This window comes from Pecten maximus, chromosome 16 (assembly GCF_902652985.1).
Source record: "Pecten maximus chromosome 16, xPecMax1.1, whole genome shotgun sequence".
In the NCBI taxonomy this organism is placed as follows: domain Eukaryota; kingdom Metazoa; phylum Mollusca; class Bivalvia; order Pectinida; family Pectinidae; genus Pecten; species Pecten maximus.
The window spans coordinates 12,865,128-12,887,016 of record NC_047030.1 but is presented as its reverse complement, the minus strand read 5'-3'; the positions used below and the strand labels follow the sequence as shown (position 1 = coordinate 12,887,016).

General features: G+C 35.8%; 2 protein-coding genes and 1 long non-coding RNA gene across 7 annotated transcripts; 2 read left to right on the top strand and 1 right to left on the bottom strand.

Moving 5' to 3' along the window:
- Window positions 1-198: 198 nt before the first annotated feature.
- On the top strand, window positions 199-20,847 carry LOC117345216 (metal tolerance protein 11-like). 3 transcript variants are annotated; one of them, XM_033908234.1, is made up of 11 exons: window positions 209-576; window positions 13,919-14,215; window positions 14,557-14,686; window positions 15,555-15,645; window positions 15,985-16,126; window positions 16,265-16,421; window positions 16,892-17,039; window positions 17,436-17,458; window positions 18,407-18,529; window positions 18,800-18,913; window positions 19,611-20,847. In XM_033908234.1, exons 1-11 carry the CDS (start codon window positions 550-552, stop codon window positions 19,901-19,903), a joined length of 1,545 nt encoding a protein of 514 aa, XP_033764125.1. In that variant the 5' UTR covers window positions 209-549; the 3' UTR covers window positions 19,904-20,847. The 3 variants fall into 3 exon arrangements, with proteins under 3 accessions (XP_033764123.1, XP_033764125.1, XP_033764124.1); XM_033908232.1 differs by having other exon boundaries at window positions 199-576; window positions 16,892-17,458; XM_033908233.1 differs by lacking the exon at window positions 17,436-17,458 and having other exon boundaries at window positions 211-576; window positions 16,892-17,062.
- LOC117345217 (neuromedin-U receptor 2-like) lies at window positions 7,011-10,565 on the top strand. Of its 3 annotated transcripts, none has more exons than XM_033908235.1 (3): window positions 7,011-8,691; window positions 9,033-9,087; window positions 9,161-9,225. In XM_033908235.1, the coding sequence occupies exon 1, from the start codon at window positions 7,390-7,392 to the stop codon at window positions 8,290-8,292; it is 903 nt and encodes a 300-aa protein (XP_033764126.1). In that variant the 5' UTR covers window positions 7,011-7,389; the 3' UTR covers window positions 8,293-8,691; window positions 9,033-9,087; window positions 9,161-9,225. The 3 variants fall into 3 exon arrangements, 1 of the variants encoding a protein (XP_033764126.1); XR_004536378.1 differs by adding an exon at window positions 9,247-10,565 and having other exon boundaries at window positions 8,636-8,648; window positions 9,033-9,203; XR_004536377.1 differs by having other exon boundaries at window positions 8,636-8,648; window positions 9,033-9,233.
- LOC117345218 lies at window positions 9,054-9,239 on the bottom strand. The gene is made up of 2 exons (XR_004536379.1): window positions 9,158-9,239; window positions 9,054-9,127 (listed from the first exon to the last, which is right to left on the bottom strand). It is a non-coding gene; the product is annotated as an uncharacterized LOC117345218 (long non-coding RNA).
- Window positions 20,848-21,889: the final 1,042 nt, after the last annotated feature.

Here is a 21,889-nt window from a genome sequence, read left to right as displayed (position 1 = left end):
TAGTTGACAGATTATAATGTACCAGCCGGTGTGTAGGTGATACTAAGTGCTAATATAAGTAACATCATGACTGGACAGCGGTCAAGGAAATCCGGACAATGTAAAACACAAATAAAGGAGCATGTAACATGACGATTAACGGCGGTACAGAATGTCCGGCAATAACCTGCGCTTTAAGTGACACCTGGCGGATATGATCATCACTACATATACTTGTCGAGGTGTACCAAGTTTTTCATCTTCCTTGACATCCAGATGTATTACACTGTATAAATACACAGAAAATAAGGCGTAGTCATGACCGGCAGACGACTTCACTTGCATAACGAAACCATCCGCCAGGGAAACGGACTATTTTATATGTTTATTAATAATCAGTGACAATTTAAGTAAACGTAAGGAATATTCTATTATCTTATAACTCTGGAAAAAATATTTTTAATGAAGCTGAAAATCCTGGGATTGAGTTGTTCTAACACGAGGAAAACATTAACACGTGGAGTACATGGTTGTCCTTGACGCTTTGAGAATTTATTTCATGAATTTATCATGACGTCCCAAGAAGAACATGACCAGGTAAGTCTATGTTTGTAATTATCTATACTATACAATCAAACTCATTTTCTTTGAATTATAACAAACGTATTCCATTGCCAAAAAAGTGAGAAAATAGCATACAAAGAAAAATCTGCAAACTTCGGCGACAGTCAAAGAGGTTCGCAAATGAGTTTTCATCGCATGTAGAATTTATTAAACAAGTCTTTTTTCTCGGTGAGATACCGAGTCTCTAGCTCCTTCAACGTCATATGACATAGAAACTATACAAAGATATGTTTATCGCGTAACTAAGAAATATTGTCAAGTATTCATAAATCGCATCATGTTATCGGACTAGATGGATGTTACTATATTTGTTCTGAAGCTAACTTACATAATGGTTGTCATGGCGGTAATACAAGGGTACTTAATTTGAAACATATAGATATATATTGTTATTAATTTAATTATACAGTCGAACCTTTTTTTTTTATCTCGAAATCAGTTGATCACGAAAAAACTTACGAGTTTGAGACTGTAGATGTATAATTAACCTCTTATTTTGTAAACTTCGATGATAGCATAGTTATAAGTAATTAAGCAAATAGTAAGGTTTACATTTCGTATTGCGTCTAAATCACGGATTAGTGACGTACATCGATGTGATATGTACTTTAGTAAGACTAAATGTATTGTGTAAGGGTGTGTTGAGTGATCGAGAAGTTTGTTTGCGTGTTCGTAGAGTTTATCGCCATGTGAAAAGCTAGGGTCATATTGAGGCGGGGTCTCCTTGTAGTAGTTGGTGACTACCTCATTGAACAATAATGGGAGGCCCGTTGCATGCCATCTGGATAATTAGGATAGAGTGTCTTGCCAAAGGACACACCCACGACAACATAGACCGGTCCGTTTTTCAGCTTCCCCTATAAAACACAAACAACCACAGGTAGGGAGCGTTGACAACGAATCTTGGACCTTCACCTGAGGCGTGTTCAGGATGGACAATAAATCCTTCTTATCGGGATGACAGCGGCCACTGATTTAAGCTCCCGTCATCGCTTTTTAAAGTCATTGGAAACCAACTTGGTGTTTCTGGCGAACAGTTCGGTGGGTTGTTACGCGTGCACTCACGGACGCCCGCGCGTACATGTCTGTTCAGAAGCGAGCGCTCGCCATCCTGAACACGCCACAGAGGTAACGTGGCCGACAGTGGCTCTAACCGACTGAGCTATCGCGGTCCTTCGGGACCGGAGAGAAGAGGGAAGGAGTGAGAAATAAGAAAACGAAACCCGAAAGAAATGAAAAATAATATAACGCTGCTGATCATGCATCCAATCAATTCTCCTACTAATCTGCCCGACCTTCTCCGTTCATACGTACTGCTGCAGCTGGTATTTTATTGAACCATGTCAAGTATTTCAGACTAGATCAGCTCTACTGAAGATCAAGTACCAGCTCTACTGAAAAAAAATCGACATTTTCAGTCTGCCATTTGTCTTATTAACTTCCTCTACGATCGAGATTACTAACATAAAAAAATGTTTATCAACCCAAACTAGGGGTCTCGATGGTCATACAGGATTACTAACATAAAAAATGTTTATCAACCCAAACTAGGGGTCTCGATGGTCATACAGGATTACTAACATAAAAAATGTTTATCAACCCAAACTAGGGGTCTCGATGGTCATACAGGATTACTAACATAAAAAAGGTTTATCAACCCAAACTAGGGGTCTCGATGGTCATACAGGATTACTAACATAAAAAAATGTTTATCAACCCAAACTAGGGGTCTCGATGGTCATACAGGACTCACTTTTTCTACCATGATTCGATTCCGAACGAGAAGATTTATATGGGACACCTTCCCGACCACCTGGGGTTTCTCCGGGTACTCCAGTAACCTCCAGCACCTGCAATAATGATTAGTGGTAGTTGGTGTAATTTATTTCACAATCGTTGTAAAACATAGTTAAAAGTTCAATTATTAGCAATTTTGCAACATACTGTAATGTTTTATTTGTTTTTTCTCTCCGAAACTATTTGCCTTTTCGTTGATTAATTTCTATGTAATGGTATTCTTGTTTTATTGTTTTATTGAAACATTGGTTTCTATGGTAATCATTGTTGGTACGCTAATTATAGATTATCTACATTGGTTTCCATGGTAATCATTGTTGGTACGCTAATTATAGATTATCTACATTGGTTTCTATGGTAATCATTGTTGGTACACTAATTATAGATTATCTACATTGGTTTCTATGGTAATCATTGTTGGTACGCTAATTATAGATTATCTACATTGGTTTCTATGGTAATCATTGTTGGTACACTAATTGTAGGTTACCTACATTGGTTTCTATGGTAATCATTGTTGGTACGCTAATTATAGATTATCTACATTGGTTTCTATGGTAATCATTGTTGGTACGCTAATTATAGATTATCTACATTGGTTTCTATGGTAATCATTGTTGGTACACTAATTATAGATTATCTACATTGGTTTCTATGGTAATCATTGTTGGTACGCTAATTATAGATTATCTACATTGGTTTCTATGGTAATCATTGTTGGTACGCTAATTATAGATTATCTACATTGGTTTCTATGGTAATCATTGTTGGTACGCTAATTATAGATTATCTACATTGGTTTCTATGGTAATCATTGTTGGTACACTAATTGTAGGTTACCTACATTGGTTTCCATGGTAATCATTGTTGGTACGCTAATTCGTCATTCCGCTAATCTGTTTTGATTTGGTTTTGCACTAAAAGTTGAATTTGTCATATTACGTACGGTTACAGTACTTTAGACTATAACATACAAAACAACCAGTCAGATTAAATATTAATCTATTAAAACGAAACATACGGCGTCATCTGTTTAAAAGTACATGTACACGGATATGTTGTAACAGTTAGCGTCTATCTGTTCACCGATATATTCACACCAATCCCGGGGGCACACCACAATTTAGTGAAATTGATTTATTAGTTGGTTATACGGTATTTCTACCCTCTGGAAATCTGTAGTAGTTCTTAACATATAAATGTTTGGAAACCGAATCACGAAGGAACGAGGAGGATTACAATCTTATTGCAGAAAGAGTTTAAAGTTTAAAGGAGGAGGCGTTTTTTTGTTTTTTGTTTTGTTTTGTTTTGTTGTTTTATGTTTTTTTTTAAGGAATACATATCGTATGTTTGACACTGGGTAGAAGACCTTAGGCAGATTACAGTTTCACAATGGAAATTTCATCACGAAGATCATTTTTTTTGATTTTCCAATATCATAAAGACGTTCACGGTATCAACATACCAGCATAATGTATGTGTGGGTGTATAATGATATGTTCGGCCTTGATCAATATGGCGGTCGTCGTTGACGAAGTAGATGTTCACCTTCCAGCACATATCGTCTTATTCCTGTACTTTTTTAAAGGTCTCCGAGAGAATCTATTTACATGTCTGTATGTTTATCTAGTGTGAGTTAGCGTTACAGATGTAGAATAGGAGGAAAATATAAATATATTTTATGCGACATAAACATGGGACTGATTTGTTTCCATTAAAAAAAATCGAGACCATTAATTGACTATTCCTTTAAAAAAGTTGCATGTTTAACTCTCCAAAATAAGTAAATAAATAAATAATAATAAGAAAAAATATATATATAAGTAAAGCGAAAAGACAAAAACACATTGTTTAAGTACTTTCAAACGTTGAAAAAAATGATTAAAGTTGGCTTTCTATATTGTTTTTTTGTTTTTTTGTTTTATTAAAGTGTAGATTTTACATCCACGTAAGTAAATGACTGTTAAATGATTCATATAGCTGTGAAATTTAACGGCGAGGAAAGTAGAGGCCTAACATCCATTAGAGAACTGGCATTGTTTGGCCGACTGTTCGATAAAAATACATTAGAGGGAAATAAAAAGAAAAGCGAAAAAAAATGATGAGAACACTAACCGAGGGTCAAACTCAATCACTGTCAATCTCTCCAAACTACAACAAAAGGTAAAACATGGAAGAAAAAACAACAAAACAAAACAACAACAAAACAAAGGGATGCTGAGTTTCTGCCAACAATGCAGGTTCATTGACATTCAGAAAATCATATTTTTTGTATGTATACATATTTGTGTATTTTATCAAAACGAATTACTATTTTGAGTTGTTTTAAGCTTTCTTTTATTCAGGCATTTCAAAACATATAAAGTTACAAAATTGAATGTACAGAATAGGAAATATTTTGAGTTGTTAATGAAGAATTCGTTGTTTCTTCATAGATATACATTACGGTGCTAAATCGTTTCTAAACTATAATGTGAATTTAGTTGGATTATCAAAGTAGATTTTCCAATACATCCTGACTCGTACCTCTACGTAGGAATATGTGGTGTTTGTTGACCAGGCAACTCAGCGACAGAGATAAACATCACTAGATATATAAACATGTGTACAGGTATCATTGTCCGAATGTATGTCGTAAAGTTATAAAACACACGTCTTTGGCCATTTGTACTGATTATGTAGGGTGAAGCCATGTCAACGATTTCTAATAGATCTTCTTTTATCACTTTTGACAGCTGAAGGTTATAACATATTTCTGAAGTGACGAATCACGTGCAGTGATGGATCAGCACGCGCTAGGTCATTTACCTGTTATAACACAGCCGTGCATGTTTCGTACCAATCATTTCCGATAAAGACATGTTCAATCCCAGTATAATAACAACAAAACAACGATGTCGTATGGTAGAGAATGGTCGAAATCCAGCTGTCCGTAATAACATGATAAACAGGGTCCGAGTCCATCCGTCAAACAGGTAAACTACCGGCTACATGTTTGTCCATTTGTACTCTAGCTAATGAATTCAATACGTTGTCTGGTCATTGATCTAAAAAACAAACAACGAAAAAAACCAACAAAACAATAACTAGTTGCCGAGAACAGTGCGGTTATATTTTCACAATTTCCACCTTTATTGTTAAATCTCCCCTGACATTTTATAAATGACAATACCATATCTAAGAGGTTACTTTTAGCATACGAGTTCCACTTGTTATGGGATAACTGCTAATTATTCACCGGAATGAATTATTGACTGGAGCCACTAAAATGCCAATTCACATGTCTTCTTCAAGAAACAACAGTTCAGTCTATTAGTTTAGTTTAAGCCATACTTTATTACTTTTTTGTTTTTCATGTCATACTCACATACATAAGTATGGACAGGATTAAATAAAAGATATGTAATTACTTATATCAATATGTCTCCTTAATTAACGACAGGCGGATGACAACGCTAGAACTATAATTTTGATGTTTTCCACTCGCGCTGCGCACTCGTAAAAATATCAAAATATTTCAGCTCTACTGATGAAATATATTTGGTATTACTGAAGATACTGTTAAATAATCTGTTTATTACATTTTATAGCAAAATATATATCGGGTCTGCCCGTAGTTTTCCAAATCCATTGCCGTTTGTAAGTTGTGTTTTGATTGGTCAAATCGGAAAAGTGATATTTTTCACCATATTAAAAAAAAGTGAAAATATAACTTTTATAGAATGAATACTTCAGGATATTTCACTGGTAAAAATGTGATAGATTGAGACATATTAAGAAACTCGTACGGTAGGGATAGTACAATGACGACTATGGTGTACACATGTTGTCCTCGAGTGACCGACGACCCATCCAATAAACGGACTTCACACCCAAAGTCACACATACATTTTTGACCAATTGAAACTTATCGGTGATGTTTGATTAAAACGTATTCAAGCTAAGCACGCATTCAAAATAGAACAAACGAAGAAAACTTGCGCACATTATACAGATTTAAAAATAAAAATCTTTAAATGAATTGTTGGTTGACCTTTGCACAGCATTTTCGATATATTTAGACATTTGAATTCAAATTGTGAAGAAAATAAACGAACATTCTAATGGACTTATTCTTAAGCAATTCGTGACTATTAACCCCATTGAGAAGGTAGCTTCAACGCCGATGCAACACCGGCCTTCCGAGGACAACGAAAGGGAAACATAACAGAATTCCCATTTCTGATCAGCTTGTCTGTATCTTTACTCCTGGCTCTGTATGTACGATAACACACTGTCCAATCGTTTACACCACTGGGGTGTTTTGCAAACGAAGATAAAACTAAGCGGGCTGCAATTATCATAATATCGAAACATCTGCACAAAAGTATGCCGATAAGGCTATAGAAAGAGTGGTCATATCTTATTTTGTAAACATGTAAATTTGACCTACATTTGACCGCAATAGACAGTAGATTCTGGCCTAGATTTGGTCAACTGCATTCTTTTCGAACAGATAATCCCATTTGGTGTTCATTTCACTGTTCAAAAGTAAAACAGCCTCAGGAGTTACAGGTATACATACTAGTCTGTAAGAGAGTACTGGCGCCTTGTCTTATAAAGCTCGCGTGTAGGAGCGAAGGAGGACAATAGCGTTCATTATCGTTTGATACAGCTCAGGAATAATTCAGCAATGGACCATGCCAATCGATGGCACTTACATTAAGATGACGTGATAGAATAAACTTGGCCGATTGTCAAGCCATTTATAGAGATATAAGAGGTATATGCAAAACTACCGTGGTGGTCGACATGGTCGTCCGGCATACGAAATAATCTAGGAGAATTATATCGAATTCCAATCAGTTTTAAGAATCGCTGTGAGATGTGTGTGTGAAAGTTAAAGTAATTTTAACAAAGAAAACTGGATTTATTAGCAGACTTGAATTTTAATACTGGCGATTTGATTAAAAGTGCATTACAACGTATAAGAAAATTTCGTTTTGCGACATGGCGAATTTTACTGTGAATAGTACCGGGAACGCCACTATTCCATACATTGGGGACTATTCTGGTCCCTGTTCCACAACGGGATGCCGCGCAGTAGCAGTTATCATCTCGCTGGTAGCTATCCCGGGGGCTGTAGCCAATGCCCTAGTGTGTGTGCGGGTATGTGCCGACCCGAGGTTAAGGACGCCAACATTTACGGCCTTAGCCTTGCTGGCTTTAGCCGACTTCCTCTTCATCCTCCTCAAATACAACAGTGTGGTGGTCCTCCATTTCTTCTACAACGGGTTTGCTAACACGCCTTTCTACCTCCTCGTCATGGATTCCCTAGCTACCATATGTGGCGCCTCCTCAGCCTACCATGTGGTGCTGTTATATTCATTCCGATATTTCAAACTAGTTTATCCGCTTAAAGGATACTTGTGGTTCACAGTTAAAAAGATTCTAGCCATTTCTGGTGGGGTGTGGTTGGGATGCACGATATTCATTTCCGCCTATATTGTGACAGTTTATCTAATGGCGGACTCGCATCCGGTTTTGGCGTTCGTTTTCAATATAATCACTACAATTGTAATGGCCTTCCTGCCTCTACTGATAATTCTTATTCTGCACTTTATGAAAACAGCCAAACTCAGGAATTCCATTGCCGCCACTCGTGCCGACGTCACAAGGATAATGTCCCGGATGGTGACGGCTATTGTAATAGTTTATATCATAACAACGACGCCAGCGAACGTTCGTGACATTGTGTCCCTCGGATTCCAACCTCTTGATTCCTCCTCGTACCACGTGTTTGAAGAAATCTGCCGTGTATTGATGTTTGTCAATTTTGCCGCAAACCCATTCATATACCTCCTTTTTTCTTCACATTTTCGACAGAGTGTTCTAGCATGCTTTGTTTGTTGAAACCAATGCTTAACAGTACTGATTATATTGATGTGTGAGATTGGACGTGAGGGAAGTGAGGAGGTATTTGTAGCTGTGTGAGATTGGACGTGAGGGAAGTGAGGAGGTATTTGTGGCTGTGTGAGATTGGACGTGAGGGAAGTGAGGAGGTATTTGTGGCTGTGTGAGATTGGACGTGAGGGAAGTGAGCTGTGTGAGATTGGACGTGAGGGAAGTGAGCTGTGTGAGATTGGACGTGAGGGAAGTGAGGAGGTATTTGTGGCTGTGTGAGATTGGACGTGAGGGAAGTGAGCTGTGTGAGATTGGACGTGAGGGAAGTGAGGAGGTATTTGTGGCTGTGTGAGATTGGACGTGAGGTAAGTGAGGAGGTATTTGTGGCTGTGTGAGATTGGACGTGAGGTAAGTGAGGAGGCATTTGTGGCTGTGTGAGATTGGACGTGAGGGAAGTGAGGAGGTATTTGTAGCTGTGTGAGATTGGACGTGAGGGAAGTGACGAGGTATTTGTATCTGTGTGAGATTGGACGTGAGAGAAGTGAGGAGGTATTTGTAGCTGTGTGAGATTGGACGTGAGGTAAGTGAGGAGGTATTTGTAGCTGTGTGAGATTGGACGTGAGGGAAGTGAGGAGGTATTTGTAGCTGTGTGAGATTGGACGTGAGGGAAGTGAGGAGGTATTTGTAGCTGTGTGAGATTGGACGTGAGGGAAGTGAGGAGGTATTTGTAGCTGTGTGAAATTCGTGAGGGAAGTGAGGAGGTATTTGTGGCTGTGTGAGATTGGACGTGAGGGAAGTGAGGAGGTATTTGTAGCTGTGTGAGATTGGACGTGAGGGAAGTGAGCTGTGTGAGATTGGACGTGAGGGAAGTGACGAGGTATTTGTAGCTGTGTGAGATTGGACGTGAGGGAAGTGAGGAGGTATTTGTATCTGTGTGAGATTGGACGTAGGGGAAGTAAGGAGGTATTTGTAGCTGTGTGAGATTGGACGTGAGGGAAGTGAGGAGGTATTTGTAGCCGTGTGAGATTGGACGTGAGGTAAGTGAGGAGGTATTTGTAGCTGTGTGAGATTGGACGTGAGGGAAGTGAGGAGGTATTTGTAGCTGTGTGAGATTGGACGTGAGGGAAGTGAGGAGGTATTTGTAGCTGTGTGAGATTGGACGTGAGGGAAGTGAGGAGGTATTTGTAGCTGTGTGAGATTAGACGTGAGGGAAGTGAGGAGGTATCTGTAGCTGTGTGAGATTGGACGTGAGGGAAGTGAGGAGGTATTTGTAGCTGTGTGAGATTGGACGTGAGGGAAGTGAGGAGGTATTTGTAGCTATTGCTAGTTATACAGGATAATCCTTTTTTTTTTAATAATTTTGAAACGTAAACCGACCTTAGTAGGTATCGAACACTTCTTTGAAATTATATATATACTCATTTGATACTTTAACTTCGTTGCGGGTAACTACGTCCGAATGTTCGTCGGTCTTACAATATATATGTATGATAATTTGATACAAATGTTTGTTCCATATATTCCTCATGGTTTTTGCTCTTGTTCTATGAAAACACAGCAAAAGTCACACCCTTTACTATGTAAAATGGAATGTTATTGACAGTATGGTATCTATGTAAGTTTGACCAGCTCTTCTCTGCCTATTCTGGTGTTAGTTAGTTAGTTATTCTAGTGTCCTCAGGGGAGATTACAGTATGTGTAATATCTCTACAAAAAAAAAAAAAAAAAAAAATGGGTTTTCAGACACACTGCGATCTCCATATCATCAACTATATAATAATGAATGCTATTGGCAGTATGATTATTCATAGCATTACGGAATATATTCTCAGTGAATTTGATCCAATTCATTCCGTCTATCTTACTTCCGGTATTTACTGTGTGTCAATAAGATCTTGTTATATGTATGATTTGACTGTCTTTACATTAAAACAAATCTACACGTGTTTTGTCAGTGTTCAGATAATTGTGTAGTTTTTAGTCATTAACACTTGCTGCATACTCCCGCTGTTTCTAATAATTTGTCCGGGCTGGGTATTACAACGTTGCGAGTCCTTGGAACTCCATACCTAGACTACAGGTTATGTTGTATGATAATGTTAATATGTACCTATCAGTTTTATACATTAAGCGAATTATACTTACTGTCTTTGGATTGAATAAGACGCTGTATAAAACGACAATACTATGTCTTTGCTTTCTTGATCAAACTTCGAAGGAATGCAAATATTTTGCTATACATTACTTTTGTAACGAATTCGGATACTGTGATACAATTTTTAAGAAAGTCTTTTTGTTATTTTCTCTATTTTGTGAAAATAAAAAAAAATCTATTTTTCAAACTTGTTCTTATATTTTAAATTGTCTAAACTTAATATTTCGCTTGTGTTATAAGCATCGAGGAATTGAAATGTTTTGAAATAATACTTTACGGTATAAAAAGAAGCTACATCTCCGACAATGAGAAATTATGATCGATTGGAAACAACAATAGATTGTTATGTATACTTTGTACCATTGTCTCTCTCAGAAAACCTTTAGCTTCTCTTTTCATCTTTCAGATTTTGAAATGTACAGATAATTTACTGCAACCCAAAGACATTCTATTGTAATTCACCTCTATATTTGGTATCTAAGCTGTTATTTTAACACGCTGTTATCATCAGTTTTATCTGTATTAACAAGATAATTTCTACATTACGGAGGCAGTTTTTGTTATTAAGCATTACATAGTACTATCGTTTTCTTTCCAGTTAAAACATTTTTATTTCCGTATGGTTTGGCATCTGTTACTGTTTAACTGTTATTTCTGACCTGACAATATAATTTATCGTGGTAATTGTTTCCTTATTTACTATTGATCATTCGTTGAGGACAAAAACGAATCTTCTACCAGAGACCGCTTCCCGCTTAAAAAAAACATAAGACACATTCATAGCTTAATGCGCTGTTAACGGTATCAGAGCATTCTAATGAGTTTATACATATAGAAAATATACTGAATTGTGAGTACTACAGAGTTCGTTATTGAAGAAATCGATTCCGTCTGATATACTGAAAGTCATAAGAGAGAACGGTGTCAATTCTCTCTGCTGGGCAGCCGAGCCCTCAATCTGATTGTTCAAAGTATGGTTAGTGTAATGACTTTAAGTAAATTGACATTTTAAACAACTGTGTAAACTCCTGAACATTCGGGCTCATTTTACCTGCTATCGTTATAGTTAATAATATGCACAAAATAATGTTTAAATGAATTATGACATCTTTGAAAATATTTAGGTAACAGTTCTAAAAAAAAAACTAAAAAAAAAAAAATCTTCCGTTAAGTTGACAATGCGTTGATCAGTTGAATCCTAGTATGTGAATGAGTATTACCTGGAAGGTCCACTGATACAGGTAAACATGTGATGATCATGCTTTACTTGACCAATACTGTGTATCTAGTTTGACATTCACTTTCCCCGGGGGCGGTCACTGGACTGTATCTTTACGTATAGTTCTCGTTGATATCGGTCATCCTATATCTATATGCCATTAGTAACACACGATGTCTGCAATCACACTACCCGGTATAGCAAGATTGCTTAATTGACCGATATTATAAATACGTAACTCTAAATGATCAGAAATGAAGACGGTTTACCAATGATAAAGACATAAACTAGTATATTGGAAAATGTATACAAAATACATACAATTATGGAGAAACCTGGAAAATCATTTGTTTTAAAGTTAAGTTTAGGGGTTTTATTGAATGAGTTTATAGTGTGGTCACAATGAAATATATCACATCTTGACATGAGTAACATTTTACAAAGAATACTTTACTTGTACCAATTTTATAAATTTTGGTTCGTCTCTGTCATAAGAAAGAGTCCATAAATTTCTCCGCTTGGATGTTAACTCAACACCAAGACAAAGACGACGTTTTGCTAAGTGAAACGTCACGGAAGATATTTTAGGTTAGGAGGAATGATTTTATTTCGGTTGTCGTTTTCTTGACACGGCAGAAATTCTGCAAATTTCAACATTACTGCGTTCTTATACAAATTCAGCGGGTAATAAAAGGAGTCGTTTTCTTAAATATTCTCCGACATGTCAGGGTTTTAATTTGAGAATAGACTTAGTCTAGAAAATAAAAATAACTAAATAAATAAAAAGATAATCAATAAAAAAACAAATCTGTAAATAACAAACAAAACAAAACGCCAAACCAAAAAAAAAAAAAAATATGTACAAAACGCATACATCTTGATAAACTTGCCGCTTTAGTGTAAAATATCGTGACCATATAAGGAGATGTCCTGAGGATTTCATGATGTCAGAAAAACAAAGTAGGACCAAACATATTTCCCGATATGTGTATAGACAAACCCTTGTAAGTGTGAGACAGAGTGGATCATATCTAGGTGTCGGGACTTCCTCAGGCGGTACTGTGATGGCTGGTACCGAAATATACAATACCGCTTATACACTGAACCATAGTACCATTTTGTTTATTAGAGATTTTTAACCTGTTTTGTTTTCAATAAAGGACCTTTATAAGAATTGGTTATACATTTCTACATAAAAATTGTCCAAAATCTTCCTGATTTACAGTTGTCGATAGTAGCTAGTGTTGTAGTCTTCCAGAGTTCTATCATTTAGAAAATGTATTATCTTGAAACACGAGAACACTTTTGTCTGTGTTAAATAAAATTTTGCTTATTTTAAGATAAAAAAGCTACTGTTTAGACTTTTTAATCTTTTATGAGATATAGGGAATTATATATTATACATTATCATAGTTCAATACAACATTGCGAACCACATCTATCCCCTTTAGGTTGAGTATTGACTATGATAATGCTGGATATTTATGTCTGTGTATATAACATACATCATTAACCTGTCCAGCGATTTCCATAAATGGTTATATAAACACACAATTTTGTTGTAATTGTGAAAATGAAACTAATGTCACATGTATTTCTTAAGCTTCAGGAGTTGAAACTGAGGTTATCCGCATGACAAAAACAGTCTATTTCAGTCCCGCTATCATGAGAGGAAAAGTATCGTTTGAACTGTCATCGACATTGACATCTTTCCTATGATCATCAAGATGTAATTTCACCAGCCTAACATCCATTAACCTCTTGACCGATTTCGCCCTGATCGGATTAAATCTTAAATTAATTCATTTAGGATAAAACAGCGACATCGGACAAAATAAATTGCTTTTGATCAATCAATAATCTCATCCAGTGATATATGTAAGGTAACGTATGTGTTCCAATGTCAACTACACCTTAGCTGTTTACGTTGTCAGTAACCTAACGATTAGCGACATGAAAAAGAACAGAGCAGTGATTGTCTTTACGCGACCGGCCCACACTAGAAATAAGTCGATCTTACTTTAGACTTCGACCACGCTAACTCTTATTTGAGCTTGTGACTGGACCTGTCTTTGATATAGATTTGTAGGGCGGCAGACGCTTACTCTCTCAGAGCACAGCACAGTAGAGTCTAATTGTGCAGAAATCTGGAGTACCTGGGGAAACCCAACGTTCAGAAATGTTAGATTATGCGTGAATGTCATCAAGAACTCAGTCGGGATGCACAATCTAACATTCAATTTGTTTTGTGTCTATTTCAGCCGCCTCTTTCAAGTGTCAGTGTGAGCAATGGTTCGGCATTAAGCAATGGTGTTAATGGCAATGTCAATCAAGCGTTCGAAACTAAAGACGAACCAAACTTCCTGACCTGGGATTGCAGATATTCCGGAACGAACAGATCTTCGTATAAATGCCATATAAAACATACTTGTGAGATTCTAGGGACGGACAATTGCAAAAGGTGTCTTTTGGAATCAAATTTACAAGGATTATATGACCGCAACTACAACTCCATAGTAGGGAAAGGTCGAGGAGATGACGCATGCGTATTATCATTGGTAATAATAAACTTAATCGTAATTTGTATTAATATCTGAAATTATAATTCTGCAAATTTTTGACCAGTTCAGATTTTTTGCTTTTATTTTCTCGTCTAATTTTATAATTTTATACTTTGTTGACATTAGTTTGATTTTTAATTGAAAATGTTAACCCGTAAACGCAAAGCAATTGGTTTGTTATTCATCTATTTTTTTTCCTAAAATATTACTTCCTTCCGTCCTAACAGTAACATAAATTGGTTTATATATTGTTTATTTCGTTCACACATTTCTAATGTGTATATATAGCCATATTTGAAACATGTTCGTTAAAAAGCTGGTATCTTCTTGTATATCAGAGATCCCATCTGTTAACGGAACTCACCGGTAGCGGAAAAGGAAGTGGACACCGTAAAAAGTCATCGTCTGCTCCATCATCAATTCGATTACCAAAACAAAAGCAAAAGTCAAAAATTAGCAAATGTCAAGGTTGGTGATGAATCGGAACATGAAAAATCACTTTTTTGCGAATATGGAGGATTTACTCATAAGATTGATGACAACCACTTTTGTCCATTATAACTAATAGGTTGATACATTTGAATTAGTATTTGAACATTGTTTAGTTATGCTTCTCATTCAATAACGATTTTGAGATATACTGTCACTTTTGTACTGGTGATAATGATAGCTCTCTAACAAAGTTTGAGTAAACTGGACATCAGGTTAAAAAACAGTCTTCAATACAAAACTTTGTTATTGAAATGTAAACTTTAATGAAAATGCAATTATAAATCCTGAAAAAACCATGGGAAAATAAATGTGGAATCATTTTATCTTTTATATTTCCATAAAAAGCAACTCTCGCCAAAACCAACGATTCCATATATTGTTAAAATAAGAGATTATGGTAACATTTTGTAAAAGTCGAAATGTACCGAAATCAATATTGATGATAAATATGAAAAGCAACCTGTTTCATAATTTATAAAATGCAAGTGTTATAACATTGCCGAACTGAATCAACTTTGATAGTTCTTAATTTTCCATAACATGTTCTATCCATGCTTCCGAGAGAAAGTAAGGTGTTTTGAACTATCTAGCAACTGATGAACAATTGAAGCAGAAAGATTTTATATACTAGTACTCTATTGTTATGTCACAAAATTCAAATAATTCAAAATATATATTCATCAATATAATGTAGACTGTTATCGTACTTATTGTTTTTTTTACTTGACAAAAGAGGGACTTCCACGTTATCCATCTTGTATATCAAACCTGTGTTTTTTGATAACGTATTATACTAATCTGTGTCAAAGTAGAACTATCTCTCACTCACCTATCTCTTCTACAGGTTCGTCTGATACATGGAAAATTAATCTGGATCAGTTTAAAAGCGGAAGAAAAATACTCGAGAGCGAAAAAGATTTACCCAAGTCGTTAAGGTAAATATCACGACAATTTATTTTTGCTGTAAACTGCTTTACGGCTATAGAAAGGTATTGTCTCTTTTCATAACCATTTACTGATCTGGGTTCTTTTGTTAAGTGTTCAGACCCTGTAAAAGAACCGATATGAACCGATGCTAAGGGAGCCGATTTTGTTAACAGTGTATCCACAACCATTTTATGCATTTTTCTTTTTCATCTTGTTAAACGATGAATAAATAAATATTACTAAGAAGCTCCTATTGAAGTAGCTACACTTATACGGAGATTTTTAAGAGGTAAGAAAGTATGTCTTAAGTTTTGCCCAGTGTTTACTCATTATTTTATTATTGCCAGGTCATTCTACAAACAACAGGCTGCGTTGATTGACAGCTACGAAAGCCTCAGTAGGGATAGCCAATCATGTGATGGCAGAAATGCAGCGGATCTTCTGAAAAAGGCAACATTTTACTCCAAACTCACATTCTTTGTAAATCTGGTAAGTATTAATTCGTTTCCCTAAAGAACAAAAGACATAAAAAATGTCATACGTTTTGACACAAAACTTACCTCTTCTGCCTTACAATACATCGATTGTTTGTTTCATTACTTCTGGTATTTTGCTATTTTATTTCAGTTTCTCTTGATTGCCAAGAGTATAGCAGCAGGTATATCCGGTTCAATGGCGATCATCACAAGTCTGGTGGACAGTGTCGTTGACTTAGCGTCAGGAATCGTCTTGTGGGTCACAGCCCGGACGATAAGGAAGGGCAATCTTTATTCCTACCCTCAAGGTGAGTTATTAGAATTCATGAAAAACAGTTCTACTCATGTGTTACGTTGGTACCAAACACACAAGCTAAAACAAGTCACATATTTCATAAATTCAATAACAATATCATCAGAAACACGAAACCATCGAAGTAAACCATAGTTCAGAGTGCTGTCATTGTTCTGCAATGCATTTTGATACTACAACACATACCTTGTAGACATAACCTGATTCCAGCAGTTATCCTAATAGTCATGTGGAACTTACTACTCTTATGATATAGACCATCACAATGCAATAGCCAAGTTTATATTTGGGGAGGTGAATATTGGAATAGTATTTAAAAGAAATTATGCCTCATCTAAGAGAATCAGGTTCGTTTGTTTTGCTTATTTTCTCTTTTCTATAAAGTCGTTCACCAAAATAGCCAATTACCTAAACATAATTTCCCTGTGTTGTTAAAATATTTATGCCATTTTGTTGGGACCCTAGGTAGGAGCCGACTGGAGCCATTAGCTATCATAGTACTGTCGGTTATCATGGGAGTAGCCTCCCTTCAGCTGATAAAAGAGTCGGTCACCAAAATAATCGGTCTCTCCGACAGATCAATGAAACCTCCAGTGGTTGATGCAATAACCATTGTCATCTCTATAACAACTGTAGGTAAGTATGGTGTCATCTCTATAACAACTGTAGGTAAGTATAGTGTCATCTCTATAACAAGTGTAGGTAAGTATGGTGTCATCTCTATGACAGCTGTAGGTAAGTATGGTGTCATCTCTATGACAGCTGTAGGTAAGTATGGTGTCATCTCTATAACAACTGTAGGTAAGCATGGTGTCATCTCTATAACAACTGTAGGTAAGTATGGTGTCATCTCTATAACAACTGTAGGTAAGTATGGTGTCATCTCTATAACAACTGTAGGTAAGCATGGTGTCATCTCTATAACAACTGTTGGTAAGCATGGTGTCATCTCTATAACAACTGTTGGTAAGCATGGTGTCATCTCTATAACAACTGTTGGTAAGTATGGTGTCATCTCTATAACAACTGTAGGTAAGCATGGTGTCATCTCTATAACTGTAGGTAAGTATGGATTAGAGTTTTATTAATGATCAAGTAATTATGCTATAAATAATCGACGTACATTTGGTAACAATAGGGTATTGATAATTGGATCTACGAATGTGAAAGAACGCCTCTTGTGTGGGGACATGTATTGTGGTAGGTGCTGACCTCCATGGCTCCCAAACCCTGGCAACCTATTTATCTTTGTTGGGGGACGGGGTGGGAATTTAATTGAAAATAGGTATTGTTAGATTAGACGTCTACAGCATGTGCATTGTACTTTACTTCTTTTAGATATCTTAGTCATAATATAATAATAAAATAATATTAAAACAACAAGGATTCCGAAATAATAATGAAACCATAATTCAAGCTCAAAATAGATACAACGAGGGCGAAAAATGAACAGAACTATATATCTGCACTAAGACTCCTGAAAAAGGATAATGATGATTAGACCAGGGCTCCGGAAAAAGTAGGCCTCTAGCTTAAAAATCAAGAACTTTATTTCAAATATTAATCTACATCAAGAACATAGAGAATGATATACAATTTTTGTACATGCAACCGGATAAAGTATCTGATATGTTGAATTATTATGTATCTATTGTGAGTCTGGTATAGAGAACTTTATGTAGTTCTTAATCAGAATAAAATTTATCTTATATCTAAATCTGGTTCACAATCTCAAATGAAAGTAAAGGGGTGACAACGGAACATCTAGGCACATCAAGTTGTACAATACATTACGACATGTTACTAAATGCCATGTCCTTGTAACTATTATCTCATATTCCATATTTGTAGTATGCAAAAAAAAAAAAAAAAAAAACCCAAAAACAAACAAACTTTTATCCAGACAGAACTCAATACTACATACGTACATCAGCGCTGGATATCGTCTCTTACGGATGTTTATGTTTGCTATTTTTACAGTGGTGAAGTTCGTGTTATTTCTGGTGTGTAGGAGAATAAAGAGTCCAACAATTCAGGCCCTCGCTCAGGATCATAGGAATGACGTCATCTCCAACACCTTGGCTATCCTCTGCGGCTACATAGGTAATCTTAATCGTCTTCAACTCTCTAACATTTTTCATGAACTTCATAGTCCTCACTTTTGTACATGATCTCAAATTCCACGTCACTATCTAGGTATCTATACTGTTTTACATTAACAATATGCATGGAATTTTCGCATTTATTATGTTATATCAATATAACCTACTTGGGGGAGATTGAATCGTATTTCATTCAGACGAAATTGATAATTTTACATTATTTTGTTTGCAATATATATATATATCCCTTTGTTGCATTATGTTGCTTCAGGTTCGGAGGAAATTCGACAACAAACCAAGAATATAAATCTGGCTTACGTAGACCCTGTTGGTGCAATTTTGATTTCATTGTATATTGCTGTTACATGGTACATTCTTGGTCGGAGTAAGTAATACATACATTCTATTCATCTAAAAAAAATACTCGCAAGTTTTCGTTACGAGTTACTGAATACTATTCATCTAATACCAACAGGATTTCCCCTCCAAATCACGATACACACCATTTGCGAGATTGACGGTTCCGCTCTCGGTTTTTACTTCATTTTCATGCAGCCTATATATATCTTGACAATTAGAAGGCCTACAGTAAGCATTTTGATGCATTATAGAAAAAAAACTGACCAATCGCTGCTCGGCTTATATCTGTGAAAGGTTGTAATATACATATATGATTACATCTACCGAAATTCATAACGAGACCGCAACGCCTATATTTCTTATAGTTTCTGTATATGGGTGTTTCCTTCTGTTATTTCAGAGATGTGTTCTTAACTCAAATCTTCAATTTCTTCTAAACTAATATTTGTCCAACTAAAATGAGAAGCCACTTTCTAATGACAACACTCAATGTCATGTTAAACGGTGTATCAGCGTGGATGAGGTGTATCTCCTGCTTAAATAAAAGGTCAGCAATAATCAAGTAGACTTGCGTTCGTTGCCACTTTCTTATTTAAATGGATTCTAGTATATTGAGCTCATAGCAAGCGTCAGCAAGTATTTGCTCATTTTTATCACACTTCAATTCTGAGCGCAAATAACAATATTTTGACTGAATGTGTAAAATTTTAATCTAATTTTAGTTCAGGTAAGGATTATAACCGGACTGACAGCCAAGCCAGAGTTTCTTAGTAAGATCATATGGATTTGCCTGAATCATCACAGAGACATCCGGTACGTCACATCCGTTAAAGCAGTACACAGTGGATACACGTTTGTTGTCGAAGTTGGAATTTTGCTTCCAGAGGATATGTCTCTAAAAGCTGCACACACGATAGGAGAATCCCTGGAAAAAGTTCTAGAGAATACACAACATGTGGATAGAGTATTCGTCCACATGAACTGTACAGAAAATGATAATCCCACCTTCTATTGACTCAACCTATCTATGACGTCACAAGATAGGAATATGGTATTAATTCATGTGAACTTACAGAAAATCATAATTCTTCAGCTATTGCTTCCATATTTTTGTGACGTCATACGTTGTTAATTATTACTTTTGTTACATTGATTAACCATCACATACAAGTGTTCCCTAGTTAACTCAGCTGCGACACTTTGTCTTTATTACAATCTATCATATATTATACTCAGTTTTACTCCCAGATAGTTTCAAATCGGAAATCTTTTTCATTCCTGGCATAGAAATCTTAGAGCAGTGTACAATAGTCTTCTTACTTGTTCTCTCAAAACGAGAAAGGGAAGTATTAACAGGTCCATCATAAACATAATTTGTGTATGGTCGTGATTTTTTTACTTAACTATTTGCAATGGATTATCAAACATTACCTGTCAAGAAATAAGTTAAAAAATTACGTTAGTTAATAAACAAATGCTTCAAAACGCGACCCTTAATTACATAGAACATGACTAAAGATAAGTAATATCATGGCGTTTATTGTTATGTTCGATTGTTGATGCTGAATTTGTTCTGTGCCTCCTATCCGAAGTCTAAGTGTAGTCTGGTTTAGAGACTAGTCCTGGATTAGTCGGTATTTGGATTAAATAATCAGAGGCCTTTGGAGAAGATGTAATGTCAATCCTCTCTTAAAACAAGCTACGGATATTGACAGTGAAACAAATACAGTAATCAGTTTCACAATCTGGCGGCATACATAAAAACAATGAAAAACGGTGCTGTCTCTTTAGTTTGAGTAGCAATATATTGCTGCATAATGCAATTACTATGCATTCGACCAAATAGTGCTTTGTCTATTTTGTATCTGTATATCTTAATTCTACAAAATGATACAGGATATATGTAATCTTCATTTGCTGTCAAATATTAAACAATACAATCGAAAATATATGTTGACATATTTGTGTTTGTGAGTTTTGTTTTAAATTGATTTCGTTGTTGAATTGGATGCTTCATTAAAACTGATACATATCGAGATTATAAAATCACAATTCAAAATCGATTATAGAAAAATATAGATATGCAAAGAGATTTGTGAAAAAAATAAAAGACGGAATGACCATGATACTCCTGAAGGGAAAGCGTCTTCTACTTCATCGACAATACCCGACAAACCAAACTTGATCAGATCCGGGTTATGTCACAGGAAAATTAGGATGGTGACAACGAAAGGACTAATAACAAGCATCAAACACGTCTTCAATAATATAACATATAAGATTATGAAACTTTACCTTGGTCAATCAGTGTCTGCCAAAATGTTATCCCTGGCTCAGTCTTGTATACATAGTGCCAAATTTTAAAAGTCTGTTTTTCAATTGGTTGGTTGTTCCCTTAAATCTAAGAACTTAAGGTTCATGTATGTATAGCGAATCCGGTGATATTTTGACAATGAACCGAAGTTACTTGACCTATTGTGAATATGTATCAAGGCTATCTATATGTCTTGATTATTACACGTAATCTGAAAAGATATCTGTAACTTTTGGCTAAACATGCTATATGCCGTAATTGTTTAATATAATTCACAGCCGCCATTTGCATTTCAAAGTCAAAAGAGAATCCATGTTTATGTTTTAATAAAGTCAAATTTTAGCAAACAATCGCGCGCACTACCTACTATAGACATTTATAAGCAAAACGTCATGGTCATTTTGCGCAGTATGTCTGATCCACGTGAGCTTTCAGAAACTAGCATTTTACGTATGTGTTGGCGAAATTAACTGGTAGGATAACAAATCAAATGTCAAAATCAAGACCCATGGATAGTCATAAATGTCAAAATCAAGACCCATGGATAGTCATGATTCATGCTAACAAGTGGTCCAGTTACTTCTGTTTAATTCCACCAGAATAGTGATTTCATTCTGGTAAAACATTACTCGATTTACTATTTCCATGAACCTTAAGTTCTAAAATCCTCAGTATTACAATAGCGAT